General features: G+C 47.0%; 1 protein-coding gene across 2 annotated transcripts in view; it reads left to right on the forward strand.

Moving 5' to 3' along the window:
- Nucleotides 1-23329, forward strand: part of cdh8 (cadherin 8) — a 103096-nt gene that overhangs the window by 44817 nt on the left and 34950 nt on the right. For both annotated transcript variants that reach the window (XM_053866087.1, XM_053866088.1), the window contains exon 4: nt 18541-18660. In XM_053866087.1, coding sequence (XP_053722062.1) covers nt 18541-18660 — 120 coding nt within the window. The remainder of the gene's footprint in view (nt 1-18540; nt 18661-23329) is intronic.

Genomic DNA, 23329 nt, shown 5'->3' on the forward strand with positions numbered 1-23329 from the left:
CCCAGGGCAGACCCTGGACTCTAACTTTAGACCGCGTCCTCCCCCTGCTCACCGCTGTGCCCCACTTCGTGGCCCCTACAGGACAAAATAAATAGCCCACCCTGGCTCTGAAGTCTGTGATCCAGAACTGTGCAGATGGACCGGGGTGGTGTGAGGGGCGGGGGGGTCCCGAAGTCGGGGCCAGCGCTGGAGGCCGCGGCCGGCGTGTGGGAGGTGTCGCCGCGCGCTCTCTGCGGCCCGTCCGGCTGCCAGGCGCCGCTCTCTCGTGCAGCTACTGGGGGAAGGACAGAGCTCGCAGGCAGACGGGGTTTAACCCACATGCTGCACTTCCTCTGTAAATAACCGTCCTGTTCCATCCATCTCACCTCATTTGGCAGAACATCTGTGCTGGAGCTGCCGCGAGAGTGTGTGTTAGCCAGCGTGCGTCGCCTATCAGCGGCTCAGCGCCGGTGACAGGAGAGCAGCGATCGCACCGCAGATTAGAACCCGCACTCAGTCGCTCACAAACTTTGGTCGCACAAGTCGCTCTGTCACTCTGATGGACCTGGATTGTCCTGGATTATCTGAGCAGCCCATCTCAGCCTGTCGCTCCGTAGCTTCTTAGCTCGACACGCTCTTTCACGCGCTGGTCCACTTCATCACTGTCTCCCTGACTTGTGCTCCGCTTCACGTAATCCCCGTTTAATCTGGCCCAGCAGGTGTGTTTAGTCAATAAGGAATCTGAGCATAATCTGACAATTATGACGCTGTTCGTTTCAGATGACTGAAGTAGTTTGTTAAATGCCACTCTTTGACTGGAAGAGGTGCTTCTCTCACCTCATTCTGGTGGGATTATGACAGTGAACATGTGACCTCTGAAGACAGGACTGTAATGCAGCCTCACCAGCAACAGTCTCTCTCCTTCCTGCTCTGTTTGTATATGACTTTATCATAATATCATTAGCATCATGGCGTGGGATTATATTTACTAATGCAAGTATCACAACGCTGGCATAATCCAGCGCAGATGATGGACCCAGCATTGTTTGATTCTGATCATTTCAAGAACTTCAGTGGCCTCTGGCATCTGGATTCTGATCAGATTTTCAACAGATCACACTCCTGGTTCCTCAGATTAATCTGATGTAATCTGGATGTGTTTGTTCTGGAAGCAACGTATTAATGTAATCGATCTGACCAGCAACAGTCAGATTTATATAGTGATCAAACCACTGACCTCATGAACTGAAGGTCGTCAATCAATCAAATAACTTAATCTCCACCAAGAATATTGTTTGACCTGGAATTACAGGCGTAATCTAGTCGATTTTGGTACCAGTACCAAAGAACTGGTATTTACACAGCAGGCCTCTCGATCTTCTATTTCACAGCTTTATCTACCAGCCGCGTGTTTTGGTAGTTGGATCATAATCTGGACCCCGATTTCTCCCTTGTATAAAGTTAATCTGATTCACTAATTGTATTTTTATTTAATCCACTTGGCCAGATTACCCAGTGAAGTATGGCCTCGTACAAGTGACTCACTCTGTTTATGATCATGTTATTATAATGGGATTATGGAGTGTCACCAGACTACTGGCTCTGATCTTGATATAATCTGGGAATCTAGTCTGAATCTGACTAGATCAAACCCTGGACCTGGATTTGGAAAATCTCAGGTTGGTAATGACTAATCTGTGGTGAGGGAGTCAGTGACCCACGGACCTGGTCAACGTCTTAATCTGACTCACACGTGCAGATTACGGCCGGTGTGCAGGGGTTGAGGACTGAAAAAGCCAGGGTTCCATCACAATCCCACCTGAGTCAGAAATGCGAGGCGTTTGCAGCGAAGGCTGGATTCCTGAGTCTGACTGCAGCAGCAGATCCAGAGTCTTCCAGCTGAAATGGTCATTTTCTCACTGACTAATGGCCCATCAGCTGCTCCATCCCTGCGAGGACACTCTGAGGCGGGATCTCGCGCCGCTCTCCTCGCGCCCCTCTCCTCGCACCGCAGTCTGGAGGAGGACGTTCCTCCTTCTTGTTCGTCGACATCTACATGTAGCCATGGCGAAGACTTCAGAGAGGGCTGGTTATTTACCCAACAGAGAGTGGGAGGACGTGTCGCCCGAGGAGGAGGAGGAGGTGGGAATAACTCTAATCTGAAGTATTCATCCAGAGGGACTGATGGTGCATCTGCAGCCCAGGCAACTCATCTCTGAAGGAACTGCACTGGATGAGTGAGTGGAGTCAAGCATTTGAGTGTGATGGCTATTTTTTCTACAGAGAAATGAAAGGATGAATTTTGGCTTCTTTGTGAAATAAAGTGACATGTTAGTCAAGTTAAGATGAGGGTGAACGATTCTCCAGATGAACGTGTGAATTGTGTGCATCTGCAAAACACTGAGATGACAGGATGATGTTTTGTGTTTAAAGTGAGGAACTGTGTTGTAGCACAGAACAACTGGTGTGAAGGGATGAACATCTGTTGTCTGCAATGAAAGGGTCAACGACTACTGTTAAAAAGCTCTGAAGAAGTGTGATGAATGGATGAATGGTGTCATGTTCTTCACTAAAGCTGAGACGAAGGGATGAGGCATTTCCTTCTGTTTTCCGCTCATCGCACTTGATGAGGTGAGTGGATGAAAGCTTTGTGAATCCAGGAGGACGAGGAGTGAACGGGTGACGCGTCTGGGCTGGACAGCATGTTCTGTGTGTTGCTGGTGAGTAGGTGGTCCTCCTCTGCAGTCTTGACGCTCCGCATCTCACCTCCAACTTGTCGGCTGCTGACTCACACGTGTTCCGGCTGCTTCTCACACGCCGCTTGTTTTCCTCCCGATCTCTGCTGCTGCTGCTGCTGCTCCTTCATTATTCAGCAGCTGACGCGCGTCACCTTCACGTGGAGACGCTCGCCTCCAGTGGGCGCTCTCTGAGACAGCGCTCATGTAAGAGGCTTCTCATCGTCTCCTCCTCACTTGTGCATGTTTGCTCAGCAGCCCAAAGTTCAGGCGTGTCATGAGAGTTTGAAGCACCTTGAACTGCTGCGGGTGTTTTCCGTGTCCAGCAGCAGGATCTGCTTTCAGTGGCCTTGCATTATTAAGTGTCTGCGCTCCCCACCGCAGCTCGCGGCCCCTGCAGGCCGCACCAACCACACGTGCGCGTCCTCCGGGGCTCTCAGCTCCGCTGTGGATCCCAGGCTCAAGCGCTGGGATGTGGAGGGACCATGGTCGCGGCCGCTGGCCCTCAGCACACACACACGTGTCCTGAAAATATATGAAGAAGTACAACAAACAAGTGTTTCTTCAAAAGAAAAAAGTATGAAAATCAATAGATCTTGACAATTACATTGTTGCCTGACTTGATTTCAAGTCACAGAAACACAAAGAGCCGTTTGAACTGTTGAAATAAATAAATATTGAAAAAGGTGTCGCTAGAAAACAGACAAAAAACTTATATCAAACTAAAATATATCAATAAATGAGCAGATATGTAAAAACACATTTGAAAAAGTGTCTCTTGAAAAGAAAAAAATGTCAAAATGTTCAAATAAGTCTTGATAGTTAAAACAGAAGGGACATAGAAGAACAATACGGAACTTCAAGTGAGAGTGGCAGTTTGAACTATGGAAACAAATACATTTGAAAAAGTCTCTGGAAAAGAAAAGAAAAACTAAGCAAAATAAATAAAAAAGTCTTGGCAATGAAAACAAAAAAAGGCATAGTTGATTTTGAGGAACAGCATCACACAGAGCAATTTGAAATAAATATGTAAAAACAAATGAAAAAGTTGTCTCGATACAAGGGGAAAAAAAACGCTGTCAAAAAGTGTATAAATAAACAAATAAGCCTTGATAATAAAAAAGGAAAAAAGCATGGAATATTACGTAATTTCAAGGAACAGAGATATGCAGCTGTTGAAATTATAAATGGCCTAAAAAAATAAACAAAACAAAAACACAAACCTATAAATAATTATGAAGAGTCAGAAGAAGAACAAAAAAATGTCACAACTGACTGTTGAGGTGAATAAATACAACTATAAAAAAAACAAAAAAACAAACATAGCAAAAATACTGACTAGGCTTCAGAGAACGCTCCCCAACCCTAAGAGTTTGAGGCCAGAGAGGCAGACGATGTTTGTGACAAATGGCGTCGGAGGAGGGATCAGAGTGACTTGATGGAGGTGACGGAGCTGATGTGGGAGACCAGGATGGTGACGTGAGTGAGTGGGTGATGACCGACCCGGGCCTTCGGTGTCGAGGTGTGTCCCACCAAGTGCCGGGGCCCCCTGACCAGGTGTAGCGGCTGTGGAACTGTGTTGAGGGTGAAGCAGCGAGGGAACGTGAAGTTGTCCCGGCGCGGCGGGGGAGGGGGAGGCGTGGCGCTGCTCCGTGTAAGGAAAGTGAAGGTGGAAGTCATTCATCATGGTGGCAGAGATTTGAGACGAGCAAGCGCCATCCAATCAGCAGAGGCGGGGGGAGGAGGGGAGGCATAAAAGTCTGCAGCACAAGGTCACGGCAAAAAGACGCTGATCAGACGGAAGGATGGAGTCTCCTCGGCGGGCGACGCCCTCTCTCCCCGCCTCCGCCCCCATCCCACGTGTCTGTCTGGCCAGACTCCTCAGAGTCTTCACCAGACTCCAGAGTCAGAGGAGTCTCAGGACTGGACCCCTGGCGCCCCCCCACAGGAGGTGTCTGGGTCTCTCACGCTGTCCAGGAAAAGGAAAAATATAAACAAATAAATCATAATAATCCGAATGAAAAGAGAGGTCACACAAACACGTGTCAAGAAAGCAATGTGTTTAAGTGTGTGTCAATAATAAGAAAACTAAACTCTCAGAGAACTATGGGATTAAAGTGAAAATGTGAATTAGAAAAAAGAAAATGAAGTAAAATAAAAAAAATAAAAAAAACATATACTAAATATAACTATAAAATTACCATAAAATAAAAAAAGAACATATTATTATATAATGGAACATAATGAGCATAATAAAACAATGTTACAAGAGCATATGCCCAACACATAAGTACATAAATGTTACCATAATATTACCATCCGATCATAATACATGTGTGAACTGGACTGCAACCTTATGAGTGAAAGATTTAAAATATGAATTTACATTGAGTGACGGGAAAAAAGAAACCCTTGTTGCTGGATGAGGAATGTAAATCAAATATTAAGATATCAATCAGCAGATTCACTTGAGTAAATCAACGAGTCAATGAATGAAAAAAGGGAAAACCATTAGAGAAAATGTTGTTAAAAGACAAAACAAGTGCATGATAAAAGGGATGAAGTTGAAGCATGAAGCCAAAGAGCTATAAGTGGGAAAATGAAAATCCCTGGTCAGACAGTTGCTGACGTCTTGGCTCTCCAGTTGGCACAGTGCCGCACGCTGTGGGGACCTCTGAAGGCCGTCGCCCTTTCCCCAGCCTCTGCCCTCAACCTGATCCAGGACTCTGAACCAGACTGGAACCCAGTTGTTTTGAAGTTTGAACCCTGAGACTGACACGTCACCTCAACTTCAGTTCAACCTCAAACACCCAGGGGCCCAACAAGGGAGAGTTCTCCCCAAAACTGGTCCCCACTGGGACACGCGCAGTGATGTTGCCCTTCCAGATCCTCTGCAGTGACTGGCACTCGCTGCCCTCTTCAGTGTGTCTCTGTGAAGCCGACGAGACTTCAGCTGGTGCTCGTCCCAGTCTCGGTGACGGACGAGTCGTCAGCGCTGACTGACGGACACGAGTCGGCGCTCATGCAGACGGATGGAGGGTTCCTGAGGGAGACGCACCTGCCCTGTCTAACTGGGACGCCTGTCAGTGCACCAGTCTGACTCAGACGGGTGTCTGGTTACAGCAGCTGCAGTGAAGCAAGGAGACCACTGGCACTGGCATTATGACCACCTTCCCGTGGTGGTGCTGTGCTCCACAAACACACACACGCGCACACGGAAAATCTTTTGGGGTTTCTTTGATGCTGAAACTTAGAGGAAATATTGAAAAGTAAATAATGCTGTCAGAAAAAAAAAACTGAATATATGAAGGCAATCTGGTCTAGTTTAGTCTGGTCTACTCTACTTGAGTGTAGTCTAGTCTACTCTATTCTAGTCTATTGTAGTGTTGTGTAGTGTAGTCTAGTCTGCACTATTCTAATCTGTTCTAGTGTAGGGTAGTGTAGTCTACTCTATTGTAGTGTAGTCTAGTTTACTCTATTGTAGTCTAGTCTACTCTATTCTAGTCTATTCTAGTGTGGTGTAGTGTAGTGTAGTGTAGTGTAGTCGACTGTATTCTAGCGTAGTCTAGTCTACTCTATTGTAGTCTAGTCTACTCTATTGTAGTCTAGTCTACTCTATTCTAGTCTATTCTAGTGTGGTGTAGTGTAGTCTAGTCTACTCTATTCTAGTCTATTCTAGTGTGGTGTAGTGTAGTCTAGTCTACTCTATTCTAGTCTATTCTAGTGTGGTGTAGTGTAGTGTAGTCTAGTCTACTCTATTCTAGTCTATTCTAGTGTGGTGTAGTGTAGTGTAGTCTAGTCTACTCTATTCTAGTCTATTCTAGTGTGGTCTAGTGTAGTGTAGTCTACTCTATTCTGGTGTAGTCTAGTCTACTCTATTCTAGTCTATTCTAGTGTGGTGTAGTGTAGTCTACTCTATTCTAGTCTATTCTAGTGTGGTGTAGTGTAGTCTACTCTATTCTAGTGTAGTCTAGTCTACTCTATTCTAGTCTATTCTAGTGTGGTGTAGTGTAGTCTACTCTATTCTAGTGTAGTCTAGTCTACTCTATTCTAGTCTATTCTAGTGTGGTCTAGTGTAGTGTAGTGTAGTGTAGTGGACTGTATCCTAGTCTAGTCTAGTCTCCATTTGTGGCTCAGTCGGGTCTGAACTTGGACCGACCAACTGCTCTTTGTTCCTCCTGAGGCTCGCTCCACTCAGCTCGGGGCGTTGCACTCCAGCAGTGCTGCTCCCAGCAGGGCCCACCGCGGTCCTCCTCTGCCCCCCTGTCTCCCTCCCAGTCGGGATTATCGAGCGCCGTGTTTGGGACAGAAGGTGTTTCATCTTCTCTCACCTGCGCTGGTTTAAGAATAGAAGGCAGCCAAGCGTCTCAGAACATGGTCCGCGGCTACACGGAGGAGTCGATGCTGGCGCTTCAATCTCCCTCCTTTAATGCAGCGTCATGGCGGCCTGCGGGACGGCGAGCGTTCAAGGTAGAGACAGAAGCGCCCACGCAGGCGGGCTGTGGAATTGACTCGGCCTCATTGCCATTGATTTTTTTTAGGTCTAACCTGATTACATAATGCTCCACTGCTTTCTGTGATTGAAAATTCTGCTCTTTATTTTCCGTACTTGAAGGTCAGCTTACCGGGGACCTGATTCAAAATGAGAAAAATCCAACCAGCCAGGAGTCAGACTCACTCCTGAGTCACGGCGCTTGGATAAAGAGATAAAGAGTGGTGGTTCGACATGGAGGCAGTGAGGCGTCCTGGAGCGGTGAGGTGGTCCGCCGGGGGAGGCCCCGGGGCACACCCAGGACCCTCTCTCACTGGACCTCCTTGGTGAGGAGCAGGAGCAGGTGTCAGGGGAGAGTCTGGACCTGACCTCCAACACCTGAGACTTCTGTCTCAGCGCGTACAATAAAGCCACAAATGTTTCATGGCCAAGTTTTTCTTTTTTGTAATCGAAGTTTCTCCAAAGTTTTTTTTTTTTTCAATGCCAACTGTACGGCTGTTGTTCGTGATGAACACTTTCACTTTCATTTAGTCAACCACAGAATAATCTGTTTATTTGTCAAAATAAAAATATAATATAAAAATACAAAGATCAAAATCTCAATATTTGTCACAACAGTGACGACCAAACCATGAACCACTCAGAGGGTGCAGACCTCCTGCAAGCAGCTCACTTCTACTCACAGTGTGATTTGTTTCTTTTTATTACTGTCTTGCATTATTCATTTATTTTGTTACTTAAAAAACACTTTTGGAATTCAGAATATATTTTCAACATTAACTGTTAAATTGTGTTATTACATAATTAAGAAAAAAGATTGAAAACTGCACTCGTAAAGAATTGTAGTAATCACAAACAAATAATGAAAACATAAAAAACAGATAAAGTAATATAACGTATAACAGTTATTCAAGGAAAACAATTATTTAAAAAAGGATAAAAAAAAAATATGTAAATACTAGTAATGATAAAAATAAAACAATGCAAATAAGATTTAAAAAAAAAAATGGAAAAAAATACTGTACTTAAAAAAAAACAAAAAAAACTTGACTACTTTAGTTCGACATCTCCCACCCAAGTGGACAGTAGGACAGACGTGTTTGGACCTCATCTTCAGCTGTCAGAGTCCACAGTCAGAACCGTTCAAATGAGTCGTTGAGCTCCAGCGTTTCATCACCGCTGCCGGACCAGTTACCATGTGACTGTCTCACCTTCCTCTCTGCTCCTCATGTCGCCTCCAGTGAACAAACATGAATCCGCGGCTGAACTTTGGTCCTTTGTTTGGGGCTCCTGGTGACATTCCTTCATCAAACACGACTTGATTCATGTGACTCGACGGCAGCTTCCGCTCTGACTCTGCAAGCGCGTGCTCGGGGGCGTGGCCACAACAATGGATTGGGCTGGACGCCTTGTTTGGCCGTGGCGTGTAACACACTCCTGTAGCTGCTCTGCTCTCTGGCTCTGGAGGTGGCGCTGTTTCCTGCTGCCCACGAGTCTGTTTCCTGCTGCCCACGAGTCTGTTTCCTGCTGCCCACGAGTCTGTTTCCTGCTGCCCACGAGTCTATTTCCTGCTGCCCATGACTCTGTTTCCTGCTGCCCACGAGTCTGTTTCCTGCTGCCCACGAGTCTGTTTCCTGCTGCCCACGAGTCTGTTTCCTGCTGCCCACGAGTCTGTTTCCTGCTGCCCACGAGTCTGTTTCCTGCTGCCCACGAGTCTATTTCCTGCTGCCCATGACTCTGTTTCCTGCTGCCCACGAGTCTGTTTCCTGCTGCCCATGACTCTGTTTCCTGCTGCCCATGAGTCTGTTTCCTGCTGCCCACGAGTCTGTTTCCTGCTGCCCACGAGTCTATTTCCTGCTGCCCATGACTCTGTTTCCTGCTGCCCACGACTCTGTTTCCTGCTGCCCACGAGTCTGTTTCCTGCTGCCCACGAGTCTATTTCCTGCTGCCCATGACTCTGTTTCCTGCTGCCCACGAGTCTATTTCCTGCTGCCCACGAGTCTGTTTCCTGCTGCCCACGAGTCTATTTCCTGCTGCCCACGAGTCTGTTTCCTGCTGCCCACGAGTCTATTTCCTGCTGCCCATGACTCTGTTTCCTGCTGCCCACGAGTCTATTTCCTGCTGCCCACGAGTCTGTTTCCTGCTGCCTACGAGTCGGACTCTCCCGGAGCCCGGTGGTTCCCTGACACCTGAGACCAGCGGCTTCCTGCCAAATGCTGATCCCATATTGCCATTGTGTGTCCAAACAAGAGCAAACACTGAGAATATTAGTCTTTCTCGGGTGTTTGTCAGCCATCACCGTTGGGTAAACACACCAGCCAGGGCTCACTGTGTGAGGGCCGCCAGTTAGAGACGCCACTCGTGAACAATGACACTCCGACTCATTTCAGCTGGGCTGCCACCGCTCTTCGTGGTACTGCTACTGCTGTCGCTACTACTGAGCGCCATCACTCCATGACTTCTGCTACTCTGTGGGATGACGGATTGAAGTGCGACCTTTGAGCTCATTTGCGTACGACTGGTCAGTGGCCTCCTGGTTAGCGATATCGCCAGGAAGCTAGCTGTTGCTGTGCATTTTGGAATGAATGCTTGGAACTGATGAGACCTTTCCTGTCTCAAGAAATGAAGAATGAAGAAGTGGCACTTTTATTGTCCAGGGGAAAAAGGAGGGGAAAACAGCTGGTGCCACCACTAGGGGGCAATCTGTGTGCATCCCATCACACCAGTGACCATGTTGCTCCAAGCGCGTCGCTTCCAGTGCTCCCAAAGTGTGCTGCAACAGTTTGTCGCACGTCATTGCACCTGTACGTTGATGTACCCAAATGAGTTGCTTTTGTGGCACACATCGTGTTTGTCGCAGTCTGTGTTGGTGGTTGTGAGTCGTCTGGTTTGTTTGTTAGCTAGGTAGCCGTTGGTTAGCTAGCCAGCTAGCTAGCTGGAGTAAATACATGTTTAAGAGTTCATTCCATCATCCAGAGCAGGCCTGTCCAGCCAGTCCAAGGCTCAGAGGCCCATTGTTTGACTGTGCTGCTGAACAGAGCCACATGCTACCAACACGTCAGGCTGTGAGGCTTCACCTGAGCAGCTGCTCACCTGACTCAGTATAGCGGTGAAAGCTCATCCCTGTGTGTCACCAGGTTGCTGGTTCACATCCGGCGTACGTCTCTTGTGCATGTGTTTTTAAAATCCCTCCATTTGACCCTGATCCTCCTGGAAATATCAAGCGGCGTAGATAGAAATGTGGGCGCCACTGACTTGACTCCTCTATGTTTGGACCTGGCTCCTGCCACCAATAACGTGGCCCCGATCTGTGTGTGAGTGAGCCACGCTGCAGACTGGAGCGTCTTGAATTCAACAGACTTCACCACCATCAACAGTGAGTCACAGGTGAAACACATGACACACCTTTAGTTTAGGGCCGTGATTCATAACCACAGGGCCGGGGCCCATGGTTGGGCCGCCAGCGCCCCCTAGAGGGCTCCAAAAAGATTTTTATTTCACACTTCTGGGCCGCGAGACGCTGCCACATATGGTGGCAGCAGTGTGTCATTATGTTGTCTTGGCAGCTGCAGATTTGTATGGAGAAGTTTTGACAAGAAAAATGCTAAAGAAAATGATGCCACAGTGTCAAGAGGAAAAGCTCTTCATGAAAGCAACTTTTAAAAAATTAATTCGAAAATTTTATAGCGATGCTTTACACTTCGTTGGTGTTTATTTTGAAAATAAAATATTTTATTTTATGATATTTTCAGATAGTTTTGTTATATGTATTGTATTTAGAATTTTATTCATGGCACACATTTTTATTAATTTTCTCAACAGCTTGTATCTAGTGTATTTTTTTTTTTTTTCTTTTTTCTTTAGTAAATTTGGTGAATATGGCTTGGACCTGGTTCTGCTGCTGGTTGGACTTTTCCAAGACAAATATCTTTGAGATGAGGTTACAAGCTTTGGGTTTGTTTACGTGTGAGTAGGTTAAATATGTTTATTGAATCCTAATGAAAGGAAGAGTAATGAATCAGTTCTAGCACTTGAATGGGCCCCACGTGTAGCAAAGTTTACTGTTTGTGTTTCAAGGTTAAATGCAGGTCAAAATCACTTGACCAAACTCACAGCCAGTTTGGCGGCATGAAACTGGGGAAGGGGCCGCATGTGGCTCGGGGCCAGGGCTGATCCAGGGCTCCTTCAGGGAAGACAGGCCGGGCTCCTCGGCAGCATTGTTCAACTCTGAGAAGCTGTGCAACCAGAAGCGGCAGATCTGGATCCGATCTGGTTGTCATCTTCCTGGAAATTGTTCCCCGGAGCCACTGATGGATCAGGGACGCTGCGCTGGTGACAAGTGAGCCGCGCATGACGGCGCAACACTTATTGTCACTGCAGTACAACAATTACTGCTCTCGCTATAGACGAGCGTGTGTGTGTGTGTGAGTGTCACGCACTTGACACGTCTCCCGCAGTCCAAGTGCCTTGACGCGTCGCTTACAGGAGGAACAAAATAATTAAGCGGCTGCTTTGTTTTCTCTTGACGGCCGTGACGTCCGCCGCCAACTTGCAAAGGCTGGTGTCATCGATTCACTTTAATTAGTCGACGTGGCGACGGAGCGCAGGACGGCGAGGCCGGGACAGGAAATGGGCCACTCCGCGTCTTTAATTGCTCCCGAGGCGTCGGCCGCGCCGAGGTAATAACAGCGAGTCAGGCAGAGGCTCTTGTCTAATGAACAACTTTATCACGGCTAAATGAACAAAATGTTGCTTCATTTGAGGACTCTGCCGCCAGACCCCGACACTTCAGCTGAGTTATCTGGGAAAAAGACTCGTAAATAACACACTGCTCTTCAGACGCCTGAACAAAAGAAAAAAAAAACTTTTCTAATAGATAATTAATGGCTAACAAGCTTTCAGAGCCGCGTCCGCGGCGACGCTAGCTGGAGCTGACGCACCATGGCTGCTACATCGCAGCCGCTGCTGACCGCACCTCAAGTACCACGACCTGTGCTCAACGACTGTACCTCTGCAAAAATGACTACAGCGATATACTCTGACAAACACTTCTGTGAGGGCTTCTGAGCAGGCTGGAAGCCAAGAGCAAAACGTTGCAGGACACAACAACCACAATCCAAATTGTTGGAAATCTGAATCGATTTGCAGGTTACCACAACTTCTTGACAATGAATGCTACTTTGAATTCACCAGTGACCCTCCACTACTTCAAACTCTATAATACAGGCTATTAAAACTACTGAGGCATCAACCCACAATGTCCAATTACGTCTCATATTCTGCGGCCTTGAGTACTAATACTTCTGCTGCACTGAACTACTAGGGTTTGTTCCACTTATATTACCACTGCTGACTGTACTGCAATGACTACTACAACTAAATACAACTCATGACTTGAATGTAAAAAATAAAAAAATCTATCCTACTGCATCTGCAAGTCTTCTCTGAAGAGGACTACGACACGTTTACTACTTACTCTGCAGTACTAGGGTTTCAAGAACTACTGCTACTACCGTAATATTGCTATGAAAACTGCTATTATTAGTTTATGACTGGTCCAGCTAAGAATACTGCTAACGTCTACAAGTATGACTTTTCTACTGTGGTTGTTAAGACGATCATCACCACAAAAGTCACACATTTTTCCTAGGTGGCGTCTTCGTTTGAACTACTCTACTCTTCAAATACTTCTTTGAGGAAGAACTACTACTGTTACCTTGCAAGTACTGCAAAGACTACAACACCACTTCTTATTTTGGATTATTATTGTGGCTATAGTTGCGGCAATAGTCGGGACAACGGTGGTCATGGTTGCAGTAGTCGAAGACGCAGCAGTTCAAGTAGTAGCCGTTTCAACATTAGCATTTTTATCTGCGGTAGTATCTGCAGTAGTATAAGTAGAACAGTACAGTAGAAGAAGCAGGTTCAGATGAAGTGCGGCTCAAAGCAGTAGTAGTATCATATGTTGCCATTGCATGAGCTGCACACGCACGTCTGGTCAAACACTGTTGTGCCGCGGTGACGGCGTTGCTCTCGTCGCCAGCGCTGCGCCTCTGATCCATCATGGGCCCTGGGGAACAATTTCCAGGACGCCGACAGCCGTGTCTTATCTGAACAAGGCTTTCTTCTGCCCGCACGGCGTGTGGCGTGTGCTCCAATCTCCGCGTCCGGGTCGCCCGAGCCGACCCGCGCCGGCCGTTCATTTGCCGCGTTGCTTTGAAGAGGAGCGCCCCGGCCTGCATTAGCTGCTATGAAGACTGATGAGCGCCGTGTGTTTTCCCGCCGCGCGTCTATTTGTCCGGCCTTGTGCGCTCAGCGGCTTTCATCTTCCTGACAGAAGCTCAGGAGCAGAGGAGCGCCAGCAGCATTTAGATGTCTTCTGTCGGAGCTCTGATGCTCGCTGTGGTGGTAAATGGAAGGGCGGCACCATCGCCGGCTTCCAAGTGAGCTACCTGCCAGATCCCTGTGCTGCTTGTTGAACAGAGAGCGCGCCGCGCGTCGATGAAACACAGTGCTTGCTGGGGTCGCAGGTCCTTCCTTAAATCAGAGCACGAAGATACCACGCTGGCGATACACTTACTGTGATGCAAACTGGATGCAAAATATCATCCGCTCATGTTTATGATGAGGTGACCACAAGAGGGCGCACTGGGGAACTGGAGAACTGGCTCCCACCCACAGGAAGTTGAGCTGGAGCCACAGGAAGTGGAACGGAGTGTTGGAATCGCCAAGCAACAACAGATGTGTTTGCTTGTTTCAATCTACAATAAATATTTCACATCAAACGCCACACAGATTTCCTCCAACACCATGCATCATTTACAAGATGTTATTTTCAAGTACTTAAATACAAGTTCATATTGAGACTGTATTATATATATAAAACACAAAAAGTTGAATTTGTATCACTTGATAAAGGAAAATTAGAATTTTTATTCGACTTCCTGTTTGCAGAGGCTCAGCAGGACGTGGTATTAACTCATCTTTGGCACACCTGAGCTACTTCCTGTGGTTTACAGACCACACTATGATTCGTGAAGAAAGAGGCTTAACCTGTGACCACGGTAGCTGGATGACCACTTATGCTCGAGTCCCACACGTCTGAGTGAGTCCATTTGACCCAAAGAATCCTCACCAGAACAAAGATGATCAGAGCCACTAGATAGCGCAGTCTGCTCTTTGGATTTAAACAACCGTTTTAATGAACTGTCACATCATTTTTTAGACAGAGAGCGCCACCTAATGGGCTCTGAAGATGAGGATACTGTTTCATGAGGAGCATTTGGAGTTTCGACTTCAGACTGCACTGAAGAAAAGTTTTTCACACCTGTCAAACATGACCCATCAAACGTGAATCTTGTTGTGTTACAAAGCAGACGTGAGTCACTCAGACAGGCGACCAGGTTTAACGGCCTCATCAGTCAGGGCAGGAAGTTCGACCAGACTCAAGAACAGGTTGTCGCTAACAGCTTCACGCTAACACGCAGCGCCGCAAACGCACGGGCAGCAGAGTGAAGGTCCACGGCTTTATTCTGGGCCACGTTTCCAGAGAACACGGCGCCAGCGCTTCAGTTTCTGTGAGGATTTTCTCGCTCTCCGCCAGCCAGGTATCAGTTTCCTAAAATAGCCGGACGCCTGGAAAGCTCCTGCGTCAGTCTGATTGCCAGCTTTTATCCCCTCAGACAGTGGCAGGCGCTGCACCGGGGTCCATGTGAGCCTGATCAATACATAATCACTTTCCTGTCACCGCAGTAGCGCCGGACGCTCCCCGGACAGTGCCACTTCACTACTGGCACGCCGTCTCTCTGACCTAGAAAAGTGAGCCGAGGTGGGGGGTCTTTAAGCAGCCGTTAGCTCGGCCTCACCGCGGCGCTCTGTCTGTTGCGTTCAGTACGTTGGTTCCAGATTGAAGAGAGAGCGGCGGTTAGCCAGGAGAGTGGCTCCGTATCTCAGGAAGTAGGCTAGCTAACTGGGTGGATACTCGCTAGCCGTTTAGCTTTCACTGCTGCCCTAGTTTTCAGGCAATTGATCTTGGCATGAAAGGAAGCTATTGATATTAGCGATAGCTGCTAAACGAGTCACACTATGATGATACTAGCAGGTTTGCGAAGTTAGCATTAACAATAGCATTTGACCTCACTTTAATTTTTAAAATTTTGTACTTTTATGAGCTTAATCATTTGCTTCTTGAAATTAGCACTACGTCTGTCTTAGCGACCACAATGCCACTGAGCTGTATTTGACCACCGGTACTCTAGCCTGTTTGTGAACCACATAGCAGCAGCTTTGCTAACAGACCAGGCACAAGAGTTAGGACCCAAAATGTTGTTCAGTCCAAACAAAAACCAGGTAGGGAAACACAAGAGGAGGGCGACGACAAGGACGAGACAATGATGACGACCGGATGTGACAAGACAAGACAAGCTGTTCCGCTAATTTAGTTGCATCTGCTTTGCTAACGAAATATGCACTCGCAGCTGTGTTCAGAGCAGATTAGCACCTCATGTTAGCATTCACACTAGCACTAGCATATGTCCATCTCCACGATAGCTGTTTTGCTCGTTCAGTAGCATGAGCTTTTGCTAAGACAATATTCCCAGGTCGTGGCCAGTTAGCATCTCAGCTTGGGCTTGACTAGGCCGCGTGTTACTGGCTGAGTTTCCTTCGTCACATGACGTGACACCTGCAACCAGAAAACTCTTGACAAAACCGTAATTATGAGCCAAGAAGGCACAAACACGGCGTCGGTCGTCATGAACCCGACAGACGTGTTCGGGCGGTCGGGTCGGCGGAAGCGTTTCCAGGTGTTTGCCGATCGTCAAGTGAACGTCACCAAAGACAGGCGAGGAAATTGCTCTGCCTCTGGCCTGCAGATAAAGAGTCTTATCTTCCCAAAAGAGAAATGACTGCAGAGGGAGCGGGCGCCCGCCGCCGCCGCCACGTCCCTAATTATGAAGAGCAACTTGCTACTTTTAAAAGGTGTCGGACTCTGGCAATCAGCTTTGGCAAATTCAGTTACAGACGCAGCGGAGGGAAGTTGAAGGGAGGAGATTCATAAAAACAGTGGAACTGCTGGAGCGTGAAATAGCCGCGCCTTTCTTCCCCTCCCACCGGGGGAGCACCCCCCCACCCCCCACTTCTTAAACCTCTGATGAAAAAAAAAAAAGGGGGGATTAGGACGGGCTGTGTTTTGGTCCTGTTTCAAATCAGAGCAGATTAGCCGCTCCGTCCCCGTGATAATGCACAGAAATTTTTGGAGACGTTGCAGAAATGGATGCAGCAAACTCAATTGTCGGCGGATTTGGTCTCTGGCTTTTGTTCGGCGCCTGTAGCGTCGCCGCGATTACAACAACAGCAGCACGAGAGCAGGAAGGAGAAATCTCAACGGTTACTGGAAACAAAACAGCAAAGAGGATTTAGGTGTGTAAAAATGTCACGGCGAGGAGAGCGACGGCGGAGATGTGGGTCAGAGCCGTGGCGAGATGTGTCCAGGATGATGACGCTGCAGGTCTCACTCCCGAGGTGGCACGGGGAACGACATCATTATCAGCAGGAGAAACTGTCGGGGAGGCCAAACGCAAAGGAAGAAGAATGTGAATGTGTTGAGAAATAAAGCAATATTAAAAGAAAATGTTTTCAAGTCAACATTTTGACAATGGAAACAAAAACATGGAAACATAACATATAAATATACTAATCAAGAAGATAAAAAATATATATATATATATATATGTTGAAATACCAAGGAATAAACCCCCATGTCCCCATAAAAAAAGGTTACATTTATTTATCTTAAATGAATAAAAATGATAATAAATAAAACACATACCTTAATAAAAAATGGAAAAAAAAAAGTAATAATAAAGGGCAAAGTGAAAGATTTAAAGATGGAAGAAGCATCATGGACAAGAGGGAATATATTGTGATGAACAAAAGGGACGGAGAACTGTGGCGATGGATCCTGCAGACTATTATGGGATGGGAAGCATCCGCGCTGTGACGTTATGAGACTGTTGGGACGGAGCTGTGAAGACGTGGAGCCCAGGCTGTGGTTCTGTGGCGCTGAGCTAGCGACTGCTAGCTTCCTTGTGTCTGATGGTGTCTGATCTGACCACCTCAACATCTTCAGCGTCTTGGCCTCTGCTTCGTCCAGCTGGAGGTCCTCGTCCTCAAACGGTTTGAGACAGCCATGTCTCATGACAGGCGCCTCATCGGCTGGATGGTGTCGTGAATCTGGGTCGGGACCAAAGCTGTTAGTGACCCAGGCCCTCAGAAACATCTCTGCCTCCGTCATTAGCCGCTTCCGCCGCGGCTCCTCCGCGAGACGTCGTCGTCTTCAGGGTCGCGGTGATTGAAACGCGCCGTGTTTAATGGCTTTCCGAGTGTTTTGGTCCACCTTCTAATGGAGCCGCGAACACTATTCTGTGATTCCCTGGGCGTGTTGGCAGCCGCTCCGCAGTCACCACGCTTCTCCATCACCTCGCCGCTGCCAAGACCGGAATCACAGGGATAATGGCGGCGCTGAAAGCACAGCCGGAGTCTTCAGGAGACCACGGTGCAGTGAATGAACAAGTGTGTGTCTGTCGCCCCCAGAGAAAACGTTTCTCCAACCTCCAACCTTCAGAGGAAAGTCGTGCGCGTCCTTCTTGCTTGGACTCCTCCTTTGTGCTGCCTCTGATGAAGAAGTCTTGCGCTTGTTTCAAGGTTCAAGCTTCACTTTTCGCACACATGAAGACGACGTCCTCTTCAAAACACAGAGGGGAAAAAAGTGTTTCATGAGAGTTAGTTCATCCTCAACTGCTGCTGCTGCTGCCAACTGTTTGAAAATATTTATACAACTTGTATTCATCATTTATTTCATACCACTTTTTTCGTCTGTGTTCGATTCTTTCTGTATCACTTTAGATTATTTTTGAAAATGTAATGTGAATATGTCAAATGTATTCGATGAGTTGAATAATATAATTAAAATATTATATTATAATTTAAAAAAGTTTTAAAACATTTGCTTTTATTATTCTTGTATGTTGTCATCGACTTTAAGTATTTTAAATGAAATGTCTTGAGAATTTTTGTGAAGAGAAGAAGTGAAAAAAAAAAGTTTCCATTTTTTAGAATGTCATTTTTAGCATCTTTATCCAACACCTATTGCTACCTTTCTTCTCTAAAGTCTTTGACTCTGCCATTGATTTTGACTCGGAACCTTCTACAGCGTCTTCAGCGCTTCCTCAGTCTGCCATCACTTGTGTGCGTGTGTGTGACATCCTCTCGCTGACCCTCTTCAACGGACTGAAAGAGAGTGTGTCGTGACGCTCTGGTGTGGTGTCCTCGCAGGAACGCCGGTCACCAGGGTCACTGCCACCGACGCCGACGACCCGGTGTACGGCAACAGTGCCAAGCTGGTCTACAGCATCCTGGAGGGCCAGCCCTACTTCTCTGTGGACCCCAACTCAGGTAGGTGGCGCTGCTGCTCTCAGACTCAGTCTCAGACCCGTCGACATCAATGTTTATTTATTTATTTATTTTTTATTTATTTTTCTAGTTTTTATTTGTTTTTATTATGTTAGAATAATTTATTTTTATTTTTATTTTTATTTTTTTTTTTAATTTTTAGTCATTCATCACTCCACCACTGAGGACCCTTCATGAGTGCAAATGTGTTGTGCAACTTCTCGCCCACAAATGAACACATGAAGACGCTTCAACTCTTTAACCAGGGCTGTATGTGAAAGCTGCAACAGGACAAAACCGTAGCTGAATTACCAGGTGACTCTTCCTGATCCTGCTCTATGTTGGTCAATAAAAACAGGTTTTTTTTCTACCCAAAGTAATGACGCGTCTCCTCTGAACAGCCACAAATGAAAAGACACATTTTACTCCCCTATAGAGTGATGAAACACACACCCGACAGATGCAACAGGAGGACAAAGGTTCAGCCAAATATGACTTTCACCGAGACAGCGGAGTGTTTCTGTTCCTCAGAGAGCAGATGAAGCATCTCCTCCTTCCATTGGGAAAGTTTCCGTCCCCCGGAATATGATGAAACAAAAGCAACTGCTTCATGGAGAAACATGTTGCTAGTTAGTCTGTACTGCAAATACATTTGAAATAAATAACAATACAGTTGTAACACTTTATACTTTGGAGCACTGTAACTATTACTAGTAGTAGTAACTATGAATAAGCTCAATATTTGCTTATTTGCTGTTAACAATCGGGTGTTGTTTAGACAGAACTATCGTGAGAACAAAATATCCGTCTGGCATAAGACGCAAATCTGTACTTTATAACTGAAAACAGGCTAATATGCTGGTGTTTAATAAGATGTTTATTTGAGATAATATATGCTCCCTGGAGTGTAACCAAATTATTAAAAAACAATGAAGTAAAAAGTAACAAATAAAGTCATTTGTCTATTTTTTTAATAATTGGAAAGGTTATTTAAAAAGAGATAAAGATGCAAAAGTTGCAATGAAAAAATATATATATAATGAAATAAAGTAATATAAAAATGAAATAAAGGGCTGTGATTTAAAACAACCAAAGCTAGCGTGACTATGTCATCACGATGAGCCAGCGCCCCCTGGACTATTATGGGATGTGAAGCTTCCACCCTGGCGGCGGCCTCGCGCGGAATGGCTGCTTCATTTATATGAAGTTGTAGCAAGTAAACACATTTAATTGGACGGTAACAACGACAGTGGTTTTAGCAGCGAGGAGAAAACAGTGGCGTCGCAGACGTGGAGGGCGCGGAGGAAGAGGAGTGGGGGGGGGGCCTTTTGCGGCAAAGTTGAGCGGCAGAGATGAAATTTGCATGGGGGAGATTTAACCGGAGAAAAGTTCCATTAATAAAGAATGAGATGGAAATAAAGTTTGGGGAACATAACAAACAAGTGTGAAGAAGCGTGGGAATTTATGTGCATAATCTCAGCGTCAGGACGCCGCCTGGCGCTCCGGCGAGGGGTCGCGCGCGCGCCCCACGTGTCGGCCAGATGTTGTGACGGAGCGTCAGGTACGCGGGGAAACAAACTTCCCACCATGGAAATGAGGCGAATAGAGACGCGGCGCGATTCATCACTGGGCTAATGGTCGGCGGGAAAAAGAGGGCGAGAAAGTGCTATGGAAATGAGTGTTTGTCTTTCCTCCCCATTCAGTGATTAGGAATTAATTTGAATAATTAGTGATGATCAACAGAGACGTGCGCGAGTGTGTGCGTGTGTGACTAATAACCGGGGAAGGCCTGACTTTGAATCAGACGTGGTAAACACTCCTCAAATATTCAGCCCGGCCCGATCCTTCTCTGACTGGAGCTTCAGTTCTGACGCCTGCAGTTGAGCCACATCTCATTCACCGTCGCTCGCCGCGTGCAGGGAGCGATAACGGGCGCAAACGTGCACGTGAAGACGCAGACGGCAGGTGTGTGTCACACTTTGACAACACGTCGTGACCTCAGACGGAAGCCTGGCAGGGTCAGTGCGCCACTCTTTTACTTCATCCTGCACTTGCTTCTGCAGTTAGCGGTGATGGGCTGATGGAGCTTCACGATTCAGAGCCCTCGTCTTCGCAGCTCAGTAGGTGGCGCTCTCTGTTTGAGGGTTCACTCAAATGGCTCTTCAGATCCAAAGATTTTAGATTGAAAGGCACCACCTAGAAGGCTGTTTCACCTCAGAAGCCCCTGAGAGTGTCTGGAGTCTTGGAGAGTCAGAGGCTGGTCATGCTGGAGAGACTCAGACCAGAACCACTGCGCCTCCAACTGGAGCGGCCCAACGACAGGCCAGAGCAGTGGTGGCCAGTTCGATTTCCAGGGGGCCACGCTACAGACTGTTGTCAGGGGCCCCCCCAAAAAATGTAAATAACATTAGACAAATTGAATAAATATGTAAGTTAACCCTAAAAATACAAATTCTGATTTCAAACAGGTAGATCCCACATTATACACCGGGTGACTACTGAATTTGATTGACATTTTAGTCAAATATTTTCACTTTAAATCAATACATATGAGGACAAAATACTTAAATGTAAAGCAAGAAAATGTAATAGCAAAGCACAGTTTTGCCAAATTTGCCATTTGTCATTTGCCATTTAGGATGAAAATTAAAGCCACTGTCCTCGCCAAACTCATATAATGTAAATCAGGCAAGATACAGCCGAGAAAAGAAAGATAGTCCAAGAGAAAACAGGTCTGAAATCCTTCAGTTGCATTGTTATATGACTATTATTGTTCAAAAGATTTCAAGAGGATCAGTTTCATACTTTGACTCTGACTTCAGAAGGGCCACAGAGATACAGGCACAGGGCCACACTTTGTCCGGGTCTGGGCTCGAAGGTCCCGGGTGGTTTCCCTGGAGCGGCAGTGGAGCCTCCTGGCTGAGGCTGCTGCCTCCGCGACCCCATCCTGGATGACGTTCAACTGTTGATCAGAAACTTGGAAAAAGCAGTGACCTTGGGCTTCCCTCTCACATGGATCCATTCAGACAAGTTTCTCTACTGATTCTATTGTCCGTGGAAGCCTGCGCGCTTCAACACAACACAAGAGGGTCAGCGCAGAGCTTGGTGCTGGAGTCTTGTGAGTGCTGCTCGGTCAAATCCAAGAACCAATTGTTTGTGCTCCCACCACCCGCCTCTCAGCATCGTCTCTGTTTGAGGCCTGGTCTTCTGAAGGACAGTGGAGAGGCCTCTTCTTCCTTACATTCACCCACTCATCTATTTCAGTCGCGTTCTTCTGGAAATGTGAGGCGTTGAAGGAGGAAGTGCCACCATGAGTGCCGTCTATTGTGGTGTGACTTCGTCATGACTTGTCGGGAGGAGAAGCCTGAGGTTCATGGACGAATGAGGACATGAAGGTGCGACGAGAGGATGAAGGATATCAGGTTTCCACCGTGCTGCCGGAGTCTGAAGAGCCAGCAGTTATGACCGTTGTCATGGTGACTCTTCAGCGCCAAGTGTGATCCAAAGGCTGCACACAGTGTTGAAGTTTTCGCTTCTTTTGAAGCGTTGGAGAGCGAGAAGTGTTCAACCAAACTATCGACAACCCTCCGTTTCCACCAGCAGCCTGTTATATAGCGGGGAACTTTTCTTTTTGTTTTCTTCTCATTGTTACCTGAAAAGCAAGGTGTTAAATACTTAAGAAAAAATCAATAACATATTCAAAACATTCAATCATCTAAGCAATAACTTTCTTGGACAAACATGCACGTGAACCTGTTCTCCACCATTTATACTGTATTAAAAAAAAAAAAAAAAAAAGGTCAAAACTTAACCACATTAGCCATTCAATATTTGGTATGAATCGGCTTCGGTCTCAAGCCCTATTCTTCAAGGCCCAAGACCAAGCCATGATCCAGAGCAGTGATGGGGGTCGAGACCAGGACCAAACTGAATCCTGGACGAACTTCTAGTTGGAGCCAAGGGAAGCCTTTCAGTTCAGTTCATTTTGAACAAGTGCATCCTGATTCTTTCACAGACAGAGACACGTGGGCGAGTCTGCATGACTCATGGACTCATGCTCCTGTGTTCTGATGTCCCGTCCCCCTCATTCACCTCAGTCCCGACTCCAGCCATCGGTTGGTGGTCTTGACTCCTGCACAAGTGAAGTCTTTCTAGTCCATCAAAACACTTACATCTGAGGCGGCCGTGCCAAAATGGCTGCCGCACTCTTGAGTGGACGTACGCCACCGAGGGACGTCGATAGTTTGTGCATCGGAAGAAAAAGACTTGCGCGACTCAGACGTGACAAACGCCCGAGTCGCCCACGGCACGTCTCCACATTCCCTCATCCCAGACGTCAAGGTTAGCGCCGTCGCCGCTGACGAAGTGCGGCGTCTGTTTTGTTTAAAGCGGCGTCCTTCAGTCCGTCAGCGGCGTCTGTCACCTCGGAAAAGTAAACTCGTCCTTGGGCCGCTTATCTCCGAGGAACATCGATCCCAAGCACGGGGAAGCTGCCGCTCAGGCAGCATCTGACTCCCTCCCGGCGCTTCCATCCAGGCCGGGCCTACTCTCATTGTCTGCGGCAGCTCCGGAGCAAGGCGGGGTGTCGTGCCAAAGCCGGGCTTTTATGAGGGGTTTTATATTCATTTGATGATCCTGCGGGCCTGTGTTTCCTGAGTGGATTATCCCCACA

Source organism: Synchiropus splendidus, chromosome 5 (genome assembly GCF_027744825.2).
Source record: "Synchiropus splendidus isolate RoL2022-P1 chromosome 5, RoL_Sspl_1.0, whole genome shotgun sequence".
Taxonomy (NCBI): Eukaryota; Metazoa; Chordata; class Actinopteri; order Syngnathiformes; family Callionymidae; genus Synchiropus; species Synchiropus splendidus.